A 26,272-nucleotide genomic window follows, 5' to 3' on the forward strand; every position below is an offset into this window, starting at 1 on the left:
CGGGGACATAATCATATATCTGAAACAAGGAAACTAAATTGTTTGTCAAAGACAATATTGTTATTTGGAAAAAGAAGCTTTTTGCATTTACTGAAATGAGAGGATGATAAAGTTAATTATAGACTTAGCACTAACTAAATGGATTTTTTTTTTAATTTATTAAAACTCGATAGAAATTATTAAGTTAAAAGGTTTTTGAGTTATTAGTAAAGCGTTACCGCTATCATCATACTCTTAGAATATATCAAGCTTATTAAGGTTAATCATGAGATAATGGGTAACACTAGTATCAGTAATCCTGTTGGTGTTAGTTGAAGTTTCGGGTAAAGCAAGAAAAACTGTTGGGAGGCGAAAGAAAAACAACTTTAAATAATACCAAGTTAAAGTTGAAATTTCGCTGCACATTTATCTAGTGGAGAAACGCGGAGAACTTTACTATTTATATATAATGGATAAATATGAATTTGAAATTTGAAATATAACAACAGGTAAAATAATACGGAAGCCTACAACTAAACCATTAAAAGCAAATTCTTATCCAGTTTTAAATTTTGTCTTTTGGTTTGGAGTAAACATTCTAACATTGGTTGCCATGACGGTTTCATTATGTAGCCCATAAAAAAACATGCAATCTACCATCTCTTTGTATCATTTCAAATCTCAATATTAATTTATTTTTTTTGAAGAATCACAATTTTATGAGGTAGTCTAATAGAGTCGCTTTTTCCTTCAAAAAAAAAAAAAAAAAATCTCAATCTTAATGAGGTGGTCTAATAGCTAGCTCAGCTGGTCATCCTCATTCTTCAAAGGTTTGATGCGCTCCAGGAGGTCCCAGGTTCGAGTCTCCGATGGCGCAATACTGCAGAATTTGACATGGAGGGTAGAGTTAGCTTTCCCCCTTTGCGGCATAATCATCCCCCTATCCGCTTCGGCTCCTTGACTGGTTCCTCACGAGGCTCATAGGCTAGCTCGACAACCTGTTCAACTAATAAAGTAGTACGATGTTGGAGCTTAGCTTGTTAGACTTCCAACTAGTTTATTGTAATAATACTCTTTATACAATAACAAAAAATGAAAACAAAGATAATAATAATAATGCAGTCCCAAAAAATGTGTTTAGCTTTTATGCGAAACGTTGGTGTAGGTATACAACCACTAACTAAATCGAGTTTTCTTTAGGCATTTTTCACCAACATACGGGTTCCCAGTCTGGTTACTATGGTCATGGCAAAGCCATAAGTTTACCACTTTTGCACCCACTATGGGCATGACAAAGTGGAAAATTAACCACTTTGCCAGGACAGGTTGAGTGTAAACCGTCCTGAAAAAGTGGTGTAAACTCGGCCGCTCGGTGTAATATAGACCGGACGGTCAAGAGTAAACCGTTAGCGGTGTAAACTCGGCCGCCCACTGCATCTCATCCAACGGTCATCAATTCATCACCATATAAATACAATATCAAATTTCATTTCGACTCACACCATTTCTTCAATCTTTATTCGTTCACTCCACAAATCTAATATGGCAGTTCGAGGTCGCAAATTTAGCTTAGCTGAAGATGAATGCATTTGCAAGAATTATGTTCATGTTACAGAAGAAATAGTCAATGATGCACACCAAAAACAAGATGCAAATACTTTGTGGCAAAACGTATTCAGAGATTTCAAGTAGAAACACTGAACCTCAATAATCGAGATGCAAATACTTTGTGTCATCGCTTCGGAGTAATCAACAAGGATGTGATCTTGTTTGTTGCTGCGCTTATTGAAGGCATTCGAAATCGAGTAAATGGTCAAAACGAATTTGATGTATAGCAAATGTGTCGGGTTGAATGGGAAAAGATTTTCAATTTGATAGTTGTTACCTTATCTTGAGGGTGTTGCCCAAATATGATGCATTTAGATTAGCATTTGTATGATGCATCTCTCATTTGTATGATGCCTTTAGATGTAATCAAGATTTAAAGTTATTATATCAAAGTTTAATTTTAAGATTTAATATAAACTAGTGCATCTTTCATTCATCTAGATAATTTACATCAGTGCATCTTTCATTAATCTAGATAATTTACATTTGTGCCTCTTTCATTAATCTAGATAATAAGATATAAATTAGACATAACTTACAATAATGACTTTAAAAATAAAAATTTGGGACGATGTTCTTCATCTTGTTTATCTTCTTCATCTAACCAAACTTCCAATCAATTCGCTCATGGACATAGTTTCTTTTGTTTATCTTCTTTTGCCTTCAAATTTTCCTTGCTTGAACTTCTCTTTGTCTTTTCTTAGTTGGAGTTTTATTTTCGTTAATATCCAAAACTCGTAGACTTCTTTGGGGTTTACCTATTTCCTTATAACCATCACATATCTTACTAACGGCGGGTTCAAGCACCACTCCGAAAAAATCAAGTTGAATAGCCAAATCAATTTGGGATTCAAACTTTACCATTTTGTAAAAGCCGTTGGAGATTTAAAATCAACCGAACGGTAGAAACTACACCTCTAGTGATCGAGTGAGACTCGGTGTAGTCTCTACTGCTCGGTTGAGACTCAGTCGCTTATCTCTTTTCCCACAATGGCGCGGCCTTTGCCACGCATAGGAACCGGCCTCAAGTACGGGTTTTCAAGAAAAACCGATCCGGACTCTCTTTGAATCCCGACTTCCAAAGTCTTTACCTATTTTCCCGAGCTCTTGTAATTCCTACTGGTTCTTGCGAACAACAGAGAAAGACGGTGAAGAATCTCTATTTTGAGAGGCCGTCTTCGTTCCCACAATCAACCGTTCCATATGCTAAAAATGAGCCGAATTTAATGCAAAAACCAGATAAAAACTGCTCCTTTCTCACTCTTTTATGTGATTTTTTTAATCTGTTTCATATATTTTGATTCGATCGAAAAAGAAATGCAAATATGCAGAAACATATTGACATCAAAGAATTGTCTCCTCCAATCTTCTCAATTTGCATATTTTCACTCAACACCAGCATCCTTCGCTAATTGGAAGAAGAAATGGGCCTCCTCGGTGAGTTAAAAATGTGATATTTTCAAATTTATTTGATGTGTGTTTGTACAATGTTTTAGGGCTACAATTGGGGGGTCTTTTGTTTTGGATAACCATTGTTTCAGTTGTCTGGAATGTTAGTTATGCTTAGAGAGGCAAAGTGGTTTCTACTATTTTCCATCAATCAATCAATAATAGACTGTTCATCTCATAAACGAAACCATGTACTAGTATCCTTGAAATGGTACTCAAAGTTTGTTTGCCTAATCTATGCGTATATGTATATACTTTGTTAAGTAGTTAGTATTTGTACTAACTGACTGAAATTTTCCAAGTAAGTGCGTTTTCTCTTTTCTTAAATATTTTGTGATCCAAGACCTAGAGTGGAGAGAAATTGGGGGAGAGGAAGTGGGTGCATTTTTCGTTTTTTCTTTACTCTCTTATTGGGTAGTCTCAATCCATATTTTCAATCTCCATTTTGTTGGTTTTGCGTGTATACCTGTCTTATGACCATTAACCAAAGCCATGTACACAAGTATCCCATTATGACTGATCATCCCTGTAGAAATGTGTGTTGAAAATGCAATTGTTGCCACTTTTCTTTTAGTTGGTTTGTCAACCACAAGGAAACATGTTATTATCTTTTGGAAAATGTTCGGTTCCTTCCGCAGCCATCACTACCCTAATTAAGGGTAAAACCTATTTGTTTGCATAGAAGGACTTCCTTTCTAGTTTCCTTCGATATTCATCAGAGATTGCTAGCTTCAAATTAGTTTTGTAAACTTTCCTTTTTCATATATATCAACACGACTTATCTTCTTTCTTCTTTTTTTTTTGTGTGGGTGTGTTTTGGTTGCTGTACATGCATATGGGGACTGGTATTTTTATTGATGCTTTTTGTTAGTTCTCATTTTGATACTGTGTAGTGAAAGCTAAAAGATGGAAGCATTTGTTTGCAGGATACAGAAAAAGGCCAACAACATCCTAAGGTATGCAAAACGGGGATTGATTTAAATGATTGGGGAAGTACAACTGTTGATTAATAGTTAACTTTCAAATCGATTCTGCAATTTTTTGTTTTTGCTGTTTAATTCAAGATGTCATACCTATTTATACTCCTTCCATTGTTGTATCTTGCACGAGATATAGTGTTATGTTCTTTTGGTGCCTTTTCAGTTTGCTTTTGATTAGCTGTAATCTATATATGGTGAAGCTAAACATGGAACAATCTGTTCGCAGGATAAAATTAATAAACTATCTAAGCTAATGCAAAATGCAGATCAATGCACATGTCTGATTATGAAATCTCTTAGCTGATTGGCATATCCAAAATTCACATGTAATTTCATGAACTCATCCTGATATTTAGAAACTTCTTGTTCATCATTAATTCAACCTTTCCTGGATGGCTGGACTGGATTTTATTAAGAATTTATGAAATACGAATACAAGACTTCGACACCTGTGGTTGTATTTTTTTTGTTTTGAAACCGCTGAATATATTTTGGAAGGATGTGGCAGGATAAAGGGTAAACCTATTCGTCTGCATAGAAGGACTTCCTTTCTAGCTTCCTTTGATATTTATCAGAGATTGGTAGCTTCATAGTAGTTTTGCAAGCTTTCCTTTGTCATTTATGTTAATATAACTTTTTTGTATGAGTGTTTTTTGGTTGTTGTATATGCATTAAGGCCTGGTATTTTATTGATACTGTTTACTGAAAGCTAAAGTTGGTAGAATTTGTTTGCAGGATACAGAAAAAGGCCAACCACATCCTAAGGTATGCAAAACGGAGATCCGTTTAAATGATTGAGGAAGTAGAGCTGTTGATTAATAGTTAACTTTCAAATTGATTCTGCAAATTTTTATTTCGCCTGTTAATTGAAGATGTCCTACTTGTTTATGCTCCTTTCATTGTTGTATCTTGCACAGGATATAGTTTTCTGTTCTTTTGGTTCCTTTTCAGTTTGCTTTTGATTAGCTGTAATCTATAAAGAATGAAGCTAAACATGGAAAAATCTGTTTGCAGGATAAAACTAGTAAACTATCTAAGCTATGCAAAACGCAGATCCATCCACATGTCTGATTATGAAATTTCTTAGCTGATTCGCACATCCAAAATTTGTCATGTAATTTCATGAACTCATCCTGGCATTTAGGAATTTCTTGTTCATCATTAATTTAACCTTTCCTAGCCTGGATTTTATTTAGAATCTTACGAAATACCAATACAAGACTGCAATACTTGTGGTTGTATTCTTTTTGTTTGGAAACCACTGAATCGTATTAAACTTTGAAGGCTGTGGCAATCCATTTAGGATGATACTCGATACTTCCGCTGTATCCGTCATGTATATTCATTCACACAGTCAATGAAGGCAATTTCTTTAGCAGTTTATCAATTGATTAGATTACCAGTTCATGATGCCTACCATACCAGACTAGTCAAGTCTGGGAGGAATGGCTAACCACTAATGTTAGATTAGCTTGACCATTGACATCTGGATACTCGGGTGTTTCAGTGATCTTATACTCTCATTGTAATGTTAGTTTTTTATTCTAGAATTATGAAACCTATTCGAGAAATTGTTGCATCATAGAAATGGATCTCATAGCTGTGACAGTTGTTGTGTTAATATTGGTTCCCATCATGTGTTTCTGAGAAAGTAGTTCATTGAATGTGCGATATTTGGATATAGTAGGCTAATTCTCTCCCTGACAGTATAATCTTCATTTTACCTTGAGCTCTTGATCACTTTTAATCGTTCCGACCAATGGTGACTCAATTATAACTATAATAAGATCTCACTAAGAGACATGTATTATACTATTATGTAAAATTCGCTCTGGTATTGAACTTATTTTTACTTGTGGCCTTGTAGGCAAACAATTGGATAAAAGCTTGAGGTTACTAATTTTATTTTATATTCTTTTCTTGAAACCTTGAATCCAGACTGCCATCAGATTCGCAACTCGTCAAAAGCGTGCAGCTCGTAGAGATGCTAAGAGAGCTTTGAAAAATCTTATTTTCACGAGGGGGTCTTCGAATCAACCATTTGAGGTAGATCTTTCCTTAACCTCTTTAGTATGCTTTATTCACGAGTATTCAAGCACCAGATTAGTCTGTTACACTTGATAGTCTTGGGTAGAAATGTTGACTGTAAGCAGCAGTATCTGTTTCAGTAAACCTATCGTTCATTAAATCTGGTTTTTACTTTCATAGGATGACCGTCCAATAAAGAGCAGCTGTAAAGTGAGCAATGAAAATTTAAAACAGGACAGCGACTCTGATTGTTCGAGTAAGAAGCCTGGATCAAAGAAGACTCGTCGGTCACGAAATGCCGGAAAAAAACATCCCTTTGGAAACAATCGTGAGATCCCTTACACCATACCTTTAAACTTTGCATGATTGAGTAATGTTCCCAATATTATATATTTGTGATGGTGGTTACTGAGATGGGATGAAATACCTAATATAGTAATATACTGTTTTAAAACCAAGCAAACATTTTATATTTTATTATTCTGTGATATAACTCTATTAAGCTGCATTTGAAATAGCAAATAAAATATATAATATCTTGTAAACACCTAACCTGATTGATCCATTGTTCTTCATCAATTCAGCATTGCATCTGAAATTGTATATCATCTTCTTCTTCTTTTTTTTTTCTTTTTTTTTCATAATTAGGGTTGTAGAAGAAATTTCGCCAAGATAGCTCAGGTTCTAATTTATACCAAATTGATTAAAGCCAAAAATAAGGGTCAGTCCTTCTGAAATCTGGCTCCAAGAGATTTTTGAAGAAGAGTGATGAGTGTAGTGCTGACCTCTTTCAGCAAGCATCTGTTACGAAATCAATCAATTTGGCATCAACCTACCCTAAATTGAGTTTTTCTCTGCTGTGGGGACCTTATGAACCGCATTGCGCTTGTAAACTTCGGGTGCAATAACAATCTGATCGTTGTTAAAACTTGATCTTTTCTTATGCTATGTTCAGGTAAATCAAGAAGAGAGAGCTTTGATGACTTCGATTTAAATCCAGAGCGAATCTTTCGGGCAGCATCTGAAGGCAAACGTTTTACTTGGTCCTTCTGGTCGTGGGAAGACTTGCATTCTCGAAATCCCAATCTTGGGTTCGAGTGGAGAGACTATAATCCAAACTGGAGAAATGATAGGAGAAAAACGTGGAATGCTTCTAGTGAATCTGAAGATGAGAATGAGCCGTGTGGTGTAGGCTCACGCTCAGATAGAACAATTCTTGGATTGCCATTGACGGGACCCTTAAAAATGGAGGATGTCAAAAGCGCGTAAGTATACAAACTCCTTGTGCTCTAAACTTTGACAAGAAGAAGGATACTAGTCCTCGGTATTGAAAAGCCCTTAAAACCAGGATTTGTCCTCCATGGATGTAAGAAAAAAGAGAAAATTTCAAAGCCTCCAAACTTTCTGGAAATGTAAGCAGTTGATCTCGAACGTAGGTTTGAGTTGGGTTAAGAAAATGAGGTTTGGTGAAGTTGATCTTCACAATGAGAAGATTGTTACCCGCCAATAATCAATCTTCTGAGAGCTTCTTTCAGGGGTCCCCTTTAATGGGGTACATTCAGGAGCTGTTTAAGAAAGGCTAGGTACCCTATAATGTCATGTTATAAGCATATTTTGCTTAAGCTTATCATGACCAGAAGTTGCAAAGATTACCGGACCCACATGGAGATTATCCATGGGCGTCCATAATGTTTGTTAATACTAACCCAATATCTGGTTGGTTCAGTAGCCCTAGTAGATTTGGGTGATTGGTTATGAGGATGAACAAATGCAATGAGGAGAAAATCATTATTGCAAATCTACCCTGAATAAAAGCTTAGAGAATCCATCTAACGTAAACTGTGCTTCAATGATAATGCAGTGTCTTCCACTTCTTTTACATCTTTAACAATATTTCAAATTTCCTAATATTTATAACACATGCAGTTTCCGCGTATCCGCGTTAAAATGGCATCCTGACAAGCACCAAGGGCCTTCACAGGTTATTTTTGAATCTCATCTTTTACCAGCTTTATCTTCCATGTTTTTTTTTCTTTGAAGTGATCAGTCATGAATGCATTCATTTTTACCTTGGTCATCCGTTTCAAATTTTGCTTCAGTTCCATTCAAGCAGCAGTACTACATTATAATGGGCATTTTGATAATGTTACAACAGATTTGCTACTTGTTCTAGAATTTACGAGTCAATTTAATTGTAATTTAGTATCAAATATAAACATGGCTGGTCATTCGTTGGTGTAAAAGAATTTAACCAATAGGCATATAAGATATGTTTTGCTTGTTTGTGTTTTTATTATCTTTTGCTGTTCGTGTAAATTACTCATAATTCTTATTCGCATATCTTTCGAGTACACAGGCAGTGGCGGAAGAGAAGTTCAAAGTTTGTAATGATGCCTATAAATCTCTGTGCAATGCTCTTTCTTCAACATAAGCTGATGGTATCCGGAGTTCTTTGTAGGTTTGTCACCAAATGAGATGATGGTATCTAATTTGATGCACTTTTTTTTTCATTCATTTTAATCAAGTTATCAAGTTATCCAAGTTATTTTGGTAAGCCCTTCTCGACTGTCCAGACTCCAGCCTGACACCTCCGGTAAACTAGCAATGGTTCTGTTGGTAGTAGGGTTTGTAATGTGGGAAGTTACCACTGAAAGCATAGAATTAGGTAGAATGTTTCCCATTTTAAAAGGGAATTGTAAAGGAATTCTTTTAAAGAAATGTTTTTTTTTTGTATGAAATGGGAAAAGCTTTATTTGGCTTTGAACCTCTTGGTGTAAACTTTTTGCTTGCTAATAAAGGTTGGTCACTGCATAAACTTTATATAAATTGGGTTCCTATCAGTATGGTATGTACTGCTAAAGACTTCGTCTCTCCAATCAGGATAAAATTGATAGAGTTCCCTTCTAACTTAAACCGTCAAAAAGGTTGCCACTTATATATATGGTAAGGAATTGAGTTTCTACTCATAAAAATGACTGCACGACAAGTAGAACACTTGCTGCGCTGGTAAGTATCATTAGTTTTGACCTTTCATCCTCAAACCTCACAAGGAAATCAGTAGTGTTAAATTAGCATCCAGGTTTGGAACCATCTAGAAGACTGGCGCTGGTGAATTGGTCTATACATGTGATGCCTCACAAGATGAGTCCTTGAGGACCTTGACTTATCCCATTTGATCTAAACAGCAATGAATGCAGAGAACTACCCTCACAAGAACTTAAATGAAGTAGAAAGTCCTATTGAAAGATACCACTGATAAGGCAAGGTGAGCTTTTAATTGATAGTACTTCAGACTTCTATTGTTGGAAAAGTTTGATATGTACAAGTTCTCAGAATAATTGAAATTGGCTGTTCAATGTCAAAATTCCCCTAATTTCCTCAAATCCATTACTAAAACCATTGAAAAAACAAGAAACAAGGGAGATTGTTGATAACCATAACTTCATAAAGAAAATTTGGAATCAAAACATACAACATCAACAACTGATTAATCCATATCCACAAACAAAAAAAAGACCCAAAATGTTCATCTCAATCTAGAAACAAAGTAGTACAACAGAAGAAGAAACCATAAAAGCATAAGTAAGAATCAAGAATCCAAAATGCAATGCCCAACTTCTTTTGAACTTACCAAAGTAAGTTTCAGGTGGTTCTTGATAATGTATTTCAAAATCATCAGCAATCTCATCTTCACCACCAAGCCCGTCATTACTACTGCAGATCATCTTGATCTGTCTCAATCTCTCAGTAGCAAGACCTAGAGTGAGTTTATGACATCTCCTTTGGTATTTCAAACCATTAATACATCTAAGGATTTGGGCAACTGATACATAGAAGATCAAATGAGCTAAAGAGAGTAGAACTATCGGTACCCAACAGTGACGACATTGTAAACGAGTGGATTGAACTTGAGCTGAAAAAACTAGACCTAGAAACAAGAAAAAGAGCTGAAAAAGCTTCCAAAGTTCTTTCTTTTGAAGATCAATGGCTCTTTTTTTCTCAAGGGTTTTTTCAAAGTGGAGTTGGATGATTGTGTTTAGGGCTTGTATAGCTGTTTCTTTTGGGACTGTTGAGTGGTGTTCATAGTCTCCCATAACTCTTCTCTCTCACTCTCTCTCTCTCTAGATCAGTCACTCACTGAGTCTTCTTGGTTCTATCTTTAGATTTGAATATTGGAACTGTTTGATCTGTACTTTTTGGGTTTATCATCATCATTATCATTATTATTGTTTACTGACCACTTTAGATGCTGGAATACTTTGGAGTTTGGACACAGTAGCTATTTAATAACAATAATGCTACGTTTACCGGGAGGAAAACCCGCGGTTCCTCCGGGGTGAAACAAAAAATTGGTGGGCACCACCAAGGTTTGAAAAACACCCGTTTTTATCGAAAAACGACCCTTAAAACGGTCATACACATATACCGTGATCGTGAGGATCCCCGAACCCGTGCCTTTATAATGCCGATAAATGGGAAATAACGGCAGTCTTTTAAGACCGTTTTCAGTTTTCAAACACGTTATCACCGTTTTTCTTAAATTAGTTTGAATGTTTTTTCCTTCTAAATAACATTTTAACGTGCGTTTTTTGGAACTGTTTTCTCATTATCACGCATGTTACAATCGTGTAAGTAACTTTGTTACCATTATTTTTTAAGTTTTTTTCTTTCTCTGGAATGAAAGCTTAAAACTTCGAAGTAAATTTTTTTAAATGATACAAAGAAAGTAACTACATGATTAAAAACTTCAAATTTTAAAAAAACATAGGATTGTTAAACTAGTGTTCATCATTTAAAAAGCTACGCGAACCAATTACGGTCAACCACCACCTTTTTTTGACTTATTCATGTATTCTTCATTTTCTCGACGGTTCCTTTCCACATCATAGTCATCATCGTGGGGGTACTGGCTATCTTCGTTTGCATAAGTATCATCATCATAATAACCTTCATTATCGTCATCATAACCTCCTTCATGTTCATCATCATTGTTACCTACTTCATTATTGTTATCAATATTAGAATTATATCCTTCGTTCATATGTTGAACACCGTGGTCAGAGCGATCAGAAGTGTAACGAGAACCATATGTTGGATTCACATTCTCATAACCTTGTGTATTGTCTCCAAATGAAAGATTATCAAAGTCATAAACAAAGTCACTCACTGGTAACCTTTCGTATGGATTTGAACTTCAGAATCATGCCAGTTGTATGGTAGAGGGACATGCTCTGGATTATTAACGGCTTCCTCTTCCAGCATATTAAACCATTGTTCTTCTTGAGTTAAAACCGGTGTTTCGTCTTCCCCCGTTATCCAGTCAAGCATATTGTCATCCCTCAGTAGACTATGAACGTCGTGAACATCAATGTTATGTCGCCTTGCTTTACCTTTAATTCTTTGTTGTTCCAACTTCAAATTGTACTGGACATATACCAGATCATTTATTCTCGATGAAAGTAAACGATTGCTTATTTTGGTGTGGATTCTTTCAAACACACTCCAATTCCTCTCTGATCCAGACGATGTATTTTTTTGACTTAATATCTTTACTGCAATCTTCTGGAGGGATGAATACTCAGCACCATGAGATAACTACCAACTTACAGGATCACCATGTTGAGCTGCAATACGTGTTGATGGTGATGCAAATTGATCTTGCATCATTCACATTCTTCCCGCCTACAAAGAAAAGTACAATTGTTACTAGAAATTCAAATTACTTAATTAAACATATTTGGAGATAGTATTAGTAATTTTGTATCTCTAGCATGCATTTTGCTTGTTCTTGCGGGCCACTAACCATTTTTGATATAACTTCACTAAGACAAATTTGGGGTTCAGAAATTTCATTATTGGTGAGATTAGTTGTTGGGTTAAAGATGTAATAAGGATTGAGAAAATACGCTGCAGCATGAAAAAGAGGACTCAACTGACTTTACCATCGTTTCTTTATTACACCCACGATAGAAGCATTTCGATTTGATCCCAAACCCATCGTTCCTAATAATAGGTTGATTGAGTCTACCCTAATTCACCATGCAACGCCTACTTTACTGAGTTTTTTAAGCATTCAATGATTTACTTTTTAGAAACTAGTACTCTATAGACTTGTTAAAACCCTGCCGATTTCTTGGCATTTGACGGAAATTCTGCAATCTAATAAAGGGACAAGTCTACCTAGCTAGGTTATGCACTCTCTTAAATTGGATTGATGATTGTTTCTTTCTTCCCATTACTTATGCATGTATTGCATAATTTCCGACGACGAAATTTTAGTGGCTATGATTGACCGTCACGAATTTCATCAAACTTTCGTAAATTGTATAGTGAATAGCATTTTAAAACACATATATAAGGAATATAAACATGACTATCAAATTATACATATTTCTTATACTAACAATAATCGATTAAATTGGTAGTATTAGAAATATCCAATTTCTTAATGATATAGGTCATCTATTAGTGGGAAAAAATTTAAAAATTAGTAGGTCCATCTATTTAGGGACGGAGGGAGTATAAAAAAACAAAAAAAACATAGTAACAACGTTTTTTAGTCTCGTTAAAACGTTTTCACGCACGTTATTACCGTTACATAGGAATTTCAGATCATAATTATTTTCTTATTTTCTATTTAACCGTTACAACGCCCGTTATTTAAAAAAAACATCCAAAAAATGTGTTTTTTTACTATATAACGCGTTTTTTGCCCAAAACGTGTTCACACCTGTCAAAACGCATTATAACGGTCACACCTAGTGTCCGTGACCTGAGCTATGACCCGTTTTTCAAACCTTGGGCACCACCACTAAACCTGACCCCTGCAAATCTTCGCGGGCCCACCTGAAGTTTTGTTTCTCTCGGGAGGAACCACAGGATTTCCTCCCGGTAAACATAGCATCACTCATTTAATACGATGAATCTAACACAATTTTGTTAGTATTTGTTTTACACTCCATTTAATTGTGACACTGCATTCGCAACTGCTATTTTTTAGGGGGATTTTGTGATTCCTCCCGAATAAAGATGGGCTATCCAAACATTTTAAGTTTGCCCGGTAGACGGACAAAGTTCGAGTTTTGCCAAGTAGGTGGACAAAATCGTTTATCCTTCCATGTTTTCTAAGTGTCATTTTTTTACCCCTTAACTATAGTTAAATAGTTATAGGAGCCAATTATAGTTACACTTTAAATCCAGTGTGTAATATGGGTAGTTTTCATAACCGTCCGCGAGTTATAATCTTAAAGGTGTCACTATCCATCCACAAAAAACTCGTCAAAACAAAAGTAACATAAAAACCACAAAAAACAAAATTTTGATGAAACCTCATAGAATTTGACGAAATCAATTTTTGATTTCATCATAAAATTTGATGAAACCAATTTTGAAATTTGGGATTTTTGTATCAATTTTTTAAAATTTGGGGTTTTTGTATTAATTTAGTTTAAGATGGAGTTTTAATGAATCTTAACATTTGAGTGGGGTTTTTGTACTACAATATTGGTCACCTTATATTTTTATGACTAGTTTTGCAAACCCGAAAATAGTATATATAGAAGTCATGTTTTTTTCACTCTAAATTAGCCTTGTTAACTGATATAGCCCCCCTCGTATGTTCTGTTGTTTTCTTCGTCACTCACTCCATTACTCCCATTTCTGCCTCTTCTTGATCTTATTGTACTCTATCTCTGAAAACTTGTTTAACTTCAAAACCTATCAAAAGCTAACACTTTCTGAAACCATGACCGCTGAAACACAGATGCATATGAAGTATTAGAACCTGCTCTTAATATTTTTTTTTACCATGGAAGTACAAATTTCAAAGAGAAACAATGAATTCCGATCACAGTCCTCTAAAATGAATTTGGTAGATCGCTAGATGGTCGTATAAAATAAGTTGGGTCTTTTGGTCGGTAAGGCGTATAAATTAAAATGAGTAATTGACCCCGACGGTCGTATATATTAAAATGGGTACCTTGATATCTCTTGTCGCTTCAATAGTCTTGGATCACAATCTTCAAGTGTGTCTACAACCACTTAGTAGTAGTCTTCAAGTGAAAGAGTCTGTTGCAGCAATCTGGAAAGCAGAAACCAAAGTAAAAATAATTACAATTTCTAAGCAAAGTTCAAACACTAATTACATGAGCAAGGTCAACTGAAAGGGGAAAGTATATGAAATGAAACAAAAGAGAAACCATATGTAGTTACCCAAATATGGATACTTGAAAGATATTTAGATTCCCTGTTACATCCACAATTCCAGGGTTTAGTGGGAAAAAAGAAGATTTGATATGAACCAGTTGCTCTGTAACAAAAAACATAAATATCTTTGAGATATACATGACTCACAAAACAGACTAACATTGTTATATCGTATGTTCAAAGGAGATGGATACCACTTGCTAGTCATAGTAAAGAATCATTGTACATAGTGAACCAACTAAAGAATTTTTGTGTGGGTATATGAATCAAAAAAAATCTTGTCAGCAGCTTAATGAATATACCTGGCACGCATAAGGAACTTAATTTATGTGTTGGATGAAATTTTATCTGACAATGTCGGCTACGAAGAATCTCTCTGGGTGCTCGCAATCAAATATCCTGAAAAGCTCAAAGGAAAAAACAAGGTGAATGATACTAGCATATTGTCATTTGCATTCCGCACTCTCATTTGCTATGGTGATAGCAGTCACTACACATGAGTGCCATGATCTGCCATTCTTGCTGCAATGTTATATATTTCCACCATGAAAGTTCATCTAGAGAAAGTAATTTGGAGTTGTTAGAGAGATAACGGTAAGCAAGTTTGCGTTAAAGAAGATATATATGCAATGCTAAGTTACTTTTCTCACCATTTGGAGCTCATACCTTTGCAAAATGCTAAAGTTATCATCTTACCTACAAATGTTTCTTTTCACATTGCTCAGAGATTATTTTCCTGTTTGTTCTCGGGCCAGTTAGAGACTTTCTGTCTCACAAGCAATTAAGGTACCACTCTTTCTCTCCCATCTTTGGTTTCCCTATAATAGCAATACACCGGCAAGTTTTTCACAAACTAAACATACTTGATCTAAGAGCTTAATAACTTGATGTTGAATACAAAGTTGGGTTCTGAATTAACACATGATGAATTGTGGGTTACTACAAGGAACTACGCAAATGAAGAACTCGTTGAATTTTGAGAAGAGATAGCAACACCACCACCACCATTGATTACAATCTTAAAACCAAATTCAAAAGTTTGGGTTTGAAATAATTCGAATAGTATGATTTCCATATCTCAAGCAGACAAGCAAATAATTCTTACTATTTCAGGAAAGTACAATTTCAAATAAAACATACAACAGATAAAACAAATACATGTACTAACCTGATGGAGGAGGAGGTGCCCCGCGCCCCATTGATGCCAACTCAAGATGACCTTCTGTCTAGCTTCCTCAAGGATGCTAATAAGTTCCTTCGCAAATCTTGCAATCGCTGCTGTGAAGAAAGTGTATGTGGTTCCTTTAGCACCAGACCTTCATATTCGACCAATTTGGTGGACATAAACCTCCAGGGAACCAGGAAAGTCATTGTTGATAACATATTTCACATCTGCCATCGTCACCCCAAATCCAATAAACTAATTAGTAAAACTGAGCATATGGTTACTGAAGCTGATTAAAAGTTCAAAAAAATATTAACTTTCACTAGTACTAGGAGTACCATGCTATCATTTCTTATATTGACCAGGTGAGTTAACTAAACCCTGTTTTCCCTAACCTATCCTTCCTGGTCGAGTTAGTTCATTATCCCTGGTTAGATTAGGTTAGGTTATACGGGTCGGGTGTTTAGATGGGTTAGGTTAAGTTATTTATCCCATCTCTTCTCCAAATTCTGTCTTCATTTTTTGTTTCACCATCTTCATCTTCTGCTTCACCTTCTTCGTATGCAAGTTTGTAGAGTCAGAGACCGATGGATATGAATTCATCAAATGCAGATGGTACAAGTATGTACTTCTATTTAATTCATCAAATCTGTGCTTCTCCTTTAGATTTCGTTAGGTTCATATCCTCATAATAGTTGAAGGTTAGGGAATTGAATGAAATCATGTCGGATTTGTATTTAGTTGGTTATCTGATTCGGGTTCAAACCAAGGGGTATTACCATTGATTTAGAAGTGAGTCTTGATTTTAAGGATTACACATGTCATCTGGAAAATTTATTTTTATTGATGAACTGTATGTTGAAGTTAGGTTTTGATCAGTTCTATTCTCTACGCATCAGTTGTGTCTCCCGTCAGCTGTCTGAGCTCTATTCTGCGCCGCATCAGCTGTGTCTCCCTAAAAACACTTAAAATTAGACCAATTCCTGTAATATTTGTTATCTGGGGGAGGTATGCCCATTGCGGAAATCTTAGAAGACCAGACATTAGACCGTACTGTTTTAGTAAGCGATATGCTTGACAGTGATGTTTGGGCCTTATCAGATGATTGTCCGTAATCTGCAGGTATTGTGGAGGATGATCTCCATAGTCCAGTGGGTGGCGAGGATTGTAGGATTTGGTAACCGCACTGCAAAGGAGTCTTCACTGTTATCTCAGCTGAAGATTTGGTCCATAAGAGATATAATAAACTTCCAGATGCGCATCTTTTATGGAGGAAAGCTGTTCATCCATCCCTAGCTGCTAGGAATTGGAAGATCCGGCGTGAAGCTTGTGCGACTTCAGGCGAACTTAAGAGCAGGTTCAAGTTCCAGTTTGTTAACAAATGTTGTTTGTGTAATAACGAGGAGGAGATGCTGACACACATCTTGTGGGAGTTTATTTTTGCTACAAGGGCATGAAGATGGATTCAGAATGTCTTCGTGTGTCCAGCCTAATGTTGATCTTGTAGCTGCATACAACGCAAAAAGAGGAAGGAGTAGAATGTTCAAGGAATTGTGCATGATCACCATATTGGTGATTCACTTGGAACATGGCAAATAGCTTTGTATATGGAAGTAAGAAGGTCAGCTGGGATTTTTTTTTTCTTCAGAAAAGGGTGTTAAATTTAGCGCACGAGTACTCTAGAAGATTAAGGGGGTATATGCATAATTTTGTGGAGGATTTGCACGTGTTGGAGTTTTTTAAAGTTGCGCAGTAATGTTATAATATAAACATGCTTTCCCTTTACACTCTATAATCAGGTCGATTGTATATCCTGTTTCCATTTTCTCCTAACGAGAATGTCATATCCTTCATTTGCAGATATGGAAGCAGTCATGCTCTATTGGGGATTTAATGCATTCATTCAGAATTCATAATAATATATTTTTGAAATCTCTCATAACTTTTGGTGTTGTATCAAATATTTGTTAAACCCTGTAATAAGTAGATGATTAATAAATACAAATGCCCGGCAATATTAGAATGTTTGGTGTGTATACTAAATGAGATTCCGACATTTGACTCAGCAACCCATTTTAATTTATACAACCAATCCAATAATTACTCATTTTGATTTGTAAGGTCAATAACCACTTGATTCAATTTATTTTATACGACCTTCTGTGTTTCCAAATTTATCTTATATATACGACATTCCGTGTTATAAAATAGTTGTACTGATATACAAGCCATACAGTTACCAAATGTTTAAACATCTGTTAAACGGGAATACCAGAGATCATTCACCCACTCAGAGATTAAGTGTTTGCTAAACTGATCAATTGCAGACTCAACATCGGGAGAATTCACCTTCCTCAGCCAATTGTTCTTTTCATGGGAAATAAATTTTGCGGCTACGAAAGGTTCCTTAAAATCACGACTGACCGCAGGTGGCTTGCTCTTGTATGCCGTTTTCATGTCAATGTCCACTGATAGGTAGCGGAGAATAAAATAAAGGAGGCAGCAACAGGTAAGTTAACCCAAATTGTGGAGATGCTAACTGAAAAGGAAAATTAGGGATGTCATGAGTCTCATGACCAAAGAGAAACCTTCAAATATGACAACACAACCTGAAGGCTAAAACGTAAGTTTTGAATGAAAAATGCTTGGCCATATAAGACTGTTTAGATGAACTGGCAAACAAAAATTACTGTAAGAGCTATTTCCAGATATACCAAGAACAAATTACAAAAACTAGACAGTCAAGACCTCGTGCTTTGACATTAGCTCAGTATTGGGACAGAGGCTTTGCGGTGCTTTCTGCTTGTTTCAAACTTGAGTTCTCCTTGCTTTATGAAAACTGCTGTGATATGGCATTGATCTTAGTAAAAGCGTTTGCATTCCCCTTTACTAAAAACTTGTGTGGGTTCAAATAAATGACAACAAGTTGGTTATCAGTAACACATATGTTCTTCATCCTTACTCTCAAAACAAGTAGGAGGAGGATCACGAGCTCCATTATTAGCTTCATCCTTATACAACCGTCTGAATCAGGTATCAGTTTTAACTTGTATAATCATCGGAACAACATAACCAATTATTTAATGCAACCGTCTTAGTGTTGTACCCAATTTATTTTATACGACATTCTTAGCTTCGTGCCCAATTTATCTATACGACTCTTTTTTATCCAATTTATTTTATACGCCTGTCTTTGTTTTTTTACCCAATTTATTTTATACAGACTAATAAAAGAATTGAACATGTAGGAAATGTATACCACTAGTTTGAGTAACTCCTGGATAATTTACTGTGCTTGTCTCAGTTTTGTCTCGATAATGTAATGGGTAACCCGTCCTCGATCAAGATGTGCAGGGGATCATTGAGGTGCTCACAACCTGGTCTCCCACGAAGCTTATCCTCCTGCAAATAGCAAAAAAAAGAAGAAAAGCAACGTTAAGAATCTGAACATCAAATTCATATTGGTTTAACAATTAATAGAAAGAAAAGTTGGCAATCAAATTGGCAGTAAAATTTAGCTTTTGTAAAGGACATACACTTGCTTTCCCCTGATCTTTAATTGAACCTTTTCCTCTAATGTACACACGGCACCAGTTGAAGCTTCCACCGGTTTTAGTAAATTTTCTCTGTAACCAAGAAGTCACCCAACAAGATTGAACTATCCATAACAACAATCTAGTTTTAGAGTTTGATTTAAAAATTCAAAATTCTATTTAGACGAATCTATGAAACAAATCAAAGTAAATGTATTAAATTCTCAACATCACACCGCCCTATATTTGGATAACTATCTACTGGAATTTCCAAGCACAACATCTTCTTAACAATGTACCAACTCGGGCTAGCCGGCTCCCCTTGCCAATCCACTGTCATCCCTGCAGTCAATCTCTGTCGACTGCAGTACCACTGGGTTTCAAAAGCATTAATGCCAGATTATTTATGTTGTAACAACGATTACATATTCACAAATCTGACAGTAAACAAGCATTATATTTCCAAAACAAGTTACAAGCCGTTCTTAGACACAGGCATATTACAATTTTGTTTTACTGAAATATATTTTATGAATGGTTTGTTCTCTAAAGACGAAAGTTTCTTCCAGAGAAAACTTTTGATAAGGTCATTGTCAAGTGAATACATCTATCTTTGAAAAAACTAAAATTGAACAACGGTCACACATGAAACTTATTATGGAGTTACAAATAAACAACACTAGAAATACCTCAATTGCGAGAACAGTCCAACAAAGACCTACGACTTATTCCATCTAATCTAAGCGCAAAGTCCATTACTTCTTCGACCTTTCCAACAAAAGACGCCCAAGAATCAATTCAACAAGACCAACGTTACAATGTTCAAGTATTTAACTGCAGGGGGTTCAATAAAAGATCCTAGAATCCACCTCCAACAAGAGTTAAAGGACATTGACAAATAAGCACATTTTAGCTTGCTTGGGAAGGACAACTAAAAGTAGTGGAAATTATAGATTAAATGACAAATCTATATTGACCTATAACCATCTAAGAGCAACCACAGTGGTGACCAAATTTGGGGACTATACCCAAATTTGGTCCCTAATTCATCCGTAATGTAACGGACTAAAACCATATTTAGTCTGGTTTATTAGGGTTTGCGACCAAATGTGGTCGCCAACCCAGACTAAAAACATCAATAGTGGGACGGAAGTATAGTGGGCGTATGATTTCAGACGGAAGTATAATGAGCGCTTCACATGGGGCGTACGTATAAATAACGTATGATATTGGGACGGAAGTATAGTGGGCGTATTAGTTAAGCGTTATTATAAACACCGCCGGGCTATACGTAGATAAAACCTACGCCCCATAGCAGGCGCAGTTATTAAACACGCCTGGGTTGGGCGCAGTTATTAAAAACGCCCGGTCTGGGCGGATGTATTATGACCGTCTGTCGAAGACGCATGTATTATGAACGTCTCACAGAGACGCATGTTTTACGAGCGTATGATCTAGGCGCATGTATGACGACCGTCTGTATTGGGCGCACGTAGAATGATCGTCTGTATGAGACGCATGTTTATGAGCGTCTGGGATGGACGCACGTATTATGAGCGTTTGTTCGCAGCGCATGTATTACGGGCGTCTCTTACCAGGCGTAGAACCAGACGTGCGCCAACGGTTATATTTTGGAATTCTGATTTTGCAATTGATAACGGTTATATTTTGGAATTCTGATTTTGCAATTGATTTTCTGATTTTCCGACCGTTTGATAGATTGCAACGGTTCTTTCGTATATCTATATATAGCATTTGACAAATTTATTTCTGCATAATCTTATCATTTATAATTTCTATTTCAAGAAATATAGAAATATGGCACCACGCGGTCCCAATTTTACAACAGAAGAAGATACAATGATATGTAGAATCCATTTAGCCATATCTCAAGATTCTGCTACCGGAACCGATCAACCAGAAAGAGTATTATGGAGTCGGATCAAAGATAAGTTGGAAGAAGCCCTGCCTTGTAAACCAAAACGTACTTGGACTTCTATCCAGAGTCGATTTCAGGGAATAAGTAGACAGGTTTCACTTTATTCTGCAAAAGTGTTGGAAGTTGATGGTGAATATCATAGCGGATGGAATGAAGTCTTGAGGGTAAGTAATCGTCAATTTTTGCACCCTTAATAATTATATACATGTAATTGGAACTGATGAGTATTGAAAATAATAACAGGTTGAAGAGATAAGAAAGCGATTCAAAGAAAGTAATGGTAACAAAAAATTTAAGCACGAAGAGTGCTACGAAATTCTAAAAGATAGTATCAAATATTCAGGACGGTCGACGTTTGTGTTTGATTCAGGCCAAGAAATGGAAGATTCTCAGAGTGGTGAGGAAAACGCTGATATTGAGGAAACAATTCCAGGCGAGTCCAGTGATGATCTAGATATTGGAGATATAGAGAACACACGTAAGCGTCAGTTGGGGAAGAAAGCATCGAAACAACTAAAGAAAACAGGGAGAGCAAAATCCAATGCCCAGGAGGAAATGCTAGAGGATATAATTAAGGAGCAGCAAAGTTTCAATGAACATTACAAAGCACAATCACTAATGAAGATGGGACAGAGACAAGCTGAGTTTGAAGCAATACAAGCTAAGTCTGCGGCAAAGTTTGCGGCGAAACAAGCTAGGCAAGAAAAACTCGATTTAAAGAAAGAAGCGGACGATGACTTGGCCATAATGTTGAAGGATGTCTCTACATTGGACCCTGTAACAAGAGAGTACTTCGAACTTCGAAAGATGGAAATACTACAACGCAAAAGAAACCAATCTTAAAGCATGACCGAATTAGTTGAACCTTAATATTTATCATTAATAAAAAAATTAGTGAGTTTTAGTCAATTTTAGTGAATTTTAATTTTTATATGATAAATAGTACATTAGTAAGCAACGTTACAACATATTTTCCGATGAAGAAATACGATACAACATATTTCCATCCCAACTTAATAATTATCTCCAAAATTTGACCATATGTGTTCGATTAAATCTTGACGCAAGCGAAAATGTGTTCTTTATTGTGTATAGCATGACGCCGATGTGCAGCTCTCATTCTGGAAAGTTCCTCAGTACCTACCCTCGATATATTCACCGGTGCCGACCTGCTACGTGAGTCATATTCATGTGGCCAATCACCGGGAAGACGCTCATCCTCCACTATCATATTATGTAAAATAATAACCGTTTTCATTATATAGGCAAGCACATCCGGGTTCCACATTCGTGCAGGTTGTTTGACAATGGCAAATTGTTGTTGCAGTACACCAAATCCACGCTCTACATCTTTCCGTGCTCCCTCTTGCATCGATGAAAATTTATTTTTTTCGGTGTATCTGGTTGTTTAATGGCCATCACAATAGTAGCAATCTGTGGATAAATGCCATCACCGAGATAATATCCCATATCATATGCATGCCCGTTTACTTCAAAGTTCACCGGTGGTGTTTTCCCGTTGATAAGTTTTCGAAAAATATAAGAACGATTCATTACATTAATATCATTGCAGGAGCCGGGCATACCAAAAAACGCATGCCAAAACCAGAGATCATGTGACACCACTGCCTCTAGCACAATACTTTCACTCCCTTTATACGCGGTGTATACTCCTGATTCTGCTGACGGACATCTATCCCATTTCCAATGCATACAATCCACGCTCCCCAGCATCCCAGGAAATCCCCTGTCTTTGTTTTCTTTCAGCAACAGTTCAACATCACCCGCAGTTGGTGAGCGTAAATATTCTTTCCCATATAATACCACAATCGTCTTGCAAAACCGACGGGTTGCTTCTAAAACGGTGGTTTCTCCAATGCGTAAATACTCATCTATTGCATCTGCTGCACATCCATAAGCTAACATTCGGATTGCTGCAGTTACTTTCTGATGAGGGGATAATCCAAGAATGCCACAAGCATCTCTTTTTTGAGCAAAATAAGGATTTCTAGACACCACATCTGCCAATATTCGGTTGAACAATTCTCGCCGCATTCTGAATCTCCTACGAAATATGTTAGCTGGGTAGGTGGGGTTGTCAGAAAAGTAGTCATTCCAGAGAAGTATATCTCCGGCTTCACGATTTCTTGGTATTTTTATACGAGTATGAGACCATGTCATACTTGTAATGGCAGTTCCCAAACTAACTGCTAGATTATTTCGGCTCAATGCAACCGCATCTTCATCTGATGAGTAAAAGCTGTTATCAGAGATCGCAGAAGAAGAAGTAGAAGAAAATTCGGAGTCCGAAGAAGAAGAAGATTCAGCGTTATTGTCACAGTATTCCATTGGAATGTATAGTTTGAGAAGTGATTGGGAGAGTTCGAAGAAGAAGAATATTTGCAGTGTTGGTTTGTATTCACCGAGATATGTAGTATTGGTTTTATAGACACATGATAGACACTTATGGCATTGCAGATTGAAAATGCGAGTGAAAAGAATTGACACTGCAAAGACTAAGACTAAGCTAAAAAGAAGCGACACTGACCGATTGAAAATGAAGGCTTAAAAAGAAATAACACTAATTAAACTACAAGTACCGAAACGGAGGCTGAAAAGAAATCAACATGTCAGAATGAAAATGGAGTCTGAAAATGGAGGCTAAAAAGTAACCCTATATAGAGATAAGATAGGATATTGTAGACTTACTGAAAACGGAGGTTATAAAGTACGTATCCAAAGTGGAGGCTAAAAAGTTACTTATTCATCAGTAGGAGTATGCGATGGTGTTTGCCGTGGTGGGATAAACGTCATTCTCGGAGGGGGTTAACAGACGACATTGTTGATGCTTGACTCACTGGAGCCCACACCGCTGGTGGGATAGTTTCAGAAAAACTGCCGAATCCAATAGGGGGACGCGGCGTTTGTTGCATACGGAATTGCATCTGATCCTCCAGGTAATTGTTACGAGCTGCAAGGCCTCGTATTACTTCATCTTTTGCCTTTAAACGTATCATCCTGTCTTCCGTTTCATATAATACAAACTCGCGAAACGCACGATTAAAATCGGCATGTTCTTGAACCAGATTATAAGCTTCAGGCTGTCGTTTAAAAAAAAATAATTAAGAAATGAGATTACCATATATTTTAATATAATGACGGGATGTACTTACGTATGATAATTGTTGTGGTGGTGGAATAGGTACATGCTGAGCAGGTCGTTGAATAAGGTGTTTAACACGGTCACCATCAACCCCGTGTAATTCAACTACCCAATCGACTTTGGTCACGAATTGATGGAAGTTAGTTACATGTCGCCAATATCGCAGATACATATTATATGAAACAGCTTTCACAAACATATTTGCATCTACCCATCCAGCTTCTTTCACAAGTTTTGCTTTCTCATGACTGACCTCGCCAATTTTAAATGGTGGATTTCTAGGAATTCCAAAAGTAGGATGATTTTGCCTCCAAGATCGTTCTCCTAGGTACCACATATTCTGTCAAATTACCAGTAATCAGAGAAAATAAGTTCTTCAACTTAGGATAAAATGATAACTTTGAAGTAATAATGTTCATATAAAAACAAAGTACTAACTGACCTTGCCAATCCAAGTAAATATAACCCTTTTGTTTGAAAGCTCCACAGCCCTGCGACCAACATCAGAGTCAAGAACACCAATGGCGGATTCCCACGGTCTCCATGTCACGATGTCTGCAGTCAACTGATTAAGCGCATTCCTACAGTGAACAATATCGATAGTCTTTTTCTTCGCTTTCCACCGGGAAGTTCTTGGCCATTTTTCTTCACTAGTTGGGTCGCACGGTCTACATATGCCCAGATATTCATATCCCCAAAACTACTCCATCATAACCAACCAAATAAATCAACTGCCAAAAAATATACATTTAAATGAAATAAAAATAAATAATAATTTACCTCTAATATTTGGAACGGCCCAGTTAATGACTTCTGTCCCCTACCAGATGCGTTGAGTGCCACATACAATTTTGCAAAAGCAGGACCACCCCAGTCATACATATCAACTGCATTTAGATCCTCAAAAGCAGCTAACCAAGCCGCATCAATGTAGTTCTTTGCATTGGAAAAGAAAAAATTTCCCAAAACATACATAAAAAAGGCCCTCGCCACTTTTTCTGCAAGTTTGTCATCCAAATTAGCTGCAACCAAGATATCTTCTTTGAAATACGTAGTCAAAAATTTAATTGTGATTGCATCTGAAATCCACTGTGCCGGGGGGCGTTTTTTTCCAGAGATTGGGGGATCTTCATAATCTAAGGGTTCTTCTATTTCTGGAAAAACATGCTCACGGACATAATCAAATTTGTACTTGACTGGGTTATACGGAACATCATCCCCAATTCCAATACTCAATCCTGTCAACACTACCCAATCAAGCGGCGTGAATCCCATTTCACCAAAAGGGAAGTGAAAAGTATGCGTTGTATCCCACCACACGTTCAACATAATCAATCACTGGGTGTGATCTCCTATTTCCATGGCTAATAAACGTCCCCATCCTGCCTTGTCGATAATGTATTTAATTTTTGGACTATGTTTTGTTATCTCCTTATAATAAACAATGACCGAAAAGAGTGAACCACGATGTTGGTACCTGAATTTTGGATCGCTTGAATATGTAATATCTGTAGAAGCGTGTTTGTCACTATCTTCCAGGCAATTGTAGTTATCTAGGGATACCACGGACGGTGTTGTTTCATCTTCGCTATCTTCATCGAACCCGGTATCTGGAACTTCCAAATCTCCAACATTAGGGTCTATTTCAGGCTCCATTGGACCTTTACCTTTGCGTTTCTTATTATTCATCTTTTTTCCTTGTGCAAATCTCGACGTTATTCTGCTCAACATCTAAGCACGATATAAATACAAGTTAGTAATTGTTTTTTCTGAGTTTACAGCATCCATAAGAAGTTCTATTCTATATTATAGAAGATCAAAAAAATTTACAGTAAAGATTATTTTTTATTTACTTACAGTATAGAAGATCAAAATTTTTTAAAGTAAATAAATACGAAAATTACATTAAACGAGTTTGAATCTCACTACATACACCGTCTATATCACAGAACTGTTTAAAATTTTGTATCTCCCCTTGTGTGAGCAACAACAATACATGTTTAATGGATTTGAGTGAACTACTACAGGTGATAAATTAGAATTATTGTATTCTATCAATCATGTTACAGTGTGTTATTTCGCTATTAGATGATGATGCGGAAGTATATAACTAATCAAACAAACAAACTAATCAAACAAACAGTAATCAAACAAACAGTAATCAAATAAACAGTACATAATCAAACAAACAGTAACCTCACGGTATGCTTAATGAAATCAACA

At 36.3% G+C, this 26,272-nt stretch overlaps 4 protein-coding genes and 1 long non-coding RNA gene across 5 annotated transcripts; 2 read left to right on the forward strand and 3 right to left on the reverse strand.

Moving 5' to 3' along the window:
* Positions 1–2,667: 2,667 nt before the first annotated feature.
* LOC113289765 lies at positions 2,668–8,866 on the forward strand. Its single transcript, XM_026539140.1, has 8 exons — positions 2,668–3,024; positions 3,963–3,992; positions 4,752–4,781; positions 5,955–6,062; positions 6,225–6,372; positions 7,000–7,309; positions 7,971–8,025; positions 8,401–8,866. Exons 1-8 carry the CDS (start codon positions 2,905–2,907, stop codon positions 8,473–8,475), a joined length of 876 nt encoding a protein of 291 aa, XP_026394925.1. The 5' UTR covers positions 2,668–2,904; the 3' UTR covers positions 8,476–8,866.
* A 677-nt stretch (positions 8,867–9,543) lies between these two features.
* Positions 9,544–10,224, reverse strand: LOC113286296. The gene has a single exon (XM_026534956.1). It carries the CDS (start codon positions 10,136–10,138, stop codon positions 9,581–9,583), a length of 558 nt encoding a protein of 185 aa, XP_026390741.1. The 5' UTR covers positions 10,139–10,224; the 3' UTR covers positions 9,544–9,580.
* A 3,333-nt stretch (positions 10,225–13,557) lies between these two features.
* On the reverse strand, positions 13,558–15,547 carry LOC113286297. The gene is made up of 5 exons (XR_003329202.1): positions 15,418–15,547; positions 14,552–14,648; positions 14,256–14,352; positions 14,023–14,124; positions 13,558–13,795 (listed from the first exon to the last, which is right to left on the reverse strand). It is a non-coding gene; the product is annotated as an uncharacterized LOC113286297 (long non-coding RNA).
* Positions 15,548–20,730: 5,183 nt separating this feature from the next.
* LOC113286298 lies at positions 20,731–21,856 on the forward strand. The gene is made up of 2 exons (XM_026534957.1): positions 20,731–21,050; positions 21,130–21,856. The coding sequence occupies exons 1-2, from the start codon at positions 20,766–20,768 to the stop codon at positions 21,727–21,729; spliced, it is 885 nt and encodes a 294-aa protein (XP_026390742.1). The 5' UTR covers positions 20,731–20,765; the 3' UTR covers positions 21,730–21,856.
* A 1,840-nt stretch (positions 21,857–23,696) lies between these two features.
* Positions 23,697–25,324, reverse strand: LOC113291650. Its single transcript, XM_026541161.1, has 4 exons — positions 24,830–25,324; positions 24,492–24,749; positions 24,060–24,389; positions 23,697–23,987 (listed from the first exon to the last, which is right to left on the reverse strand). The coding sequence occupies exons 1-4, from the start codon at positions 25,322–25,324 to the stop codon at positions 23,697–23,699; spliced, it is 1,374 nt and encodes a 457-aa protein (XP_026396946.1).
* Between the last annotated feature and the right edge of the window lie 948 nt (positions 25,325–26,272).

The sequence above is a fragment of the Papaver somniferum genome, chromosome 6 (genome assembly GCF_003573695.1).
Source record: "Papaver somniferum cultivar HN1 chromosome 6, ASM357369v1, whole genome shotgun sequence".
Lineage (NCBI taxonomy): Eukaryota > Viridiplantae > Streptophyta > Magnoliopsida > Ranunculales > Papaveraceae > Papaver > Papaver somniferum.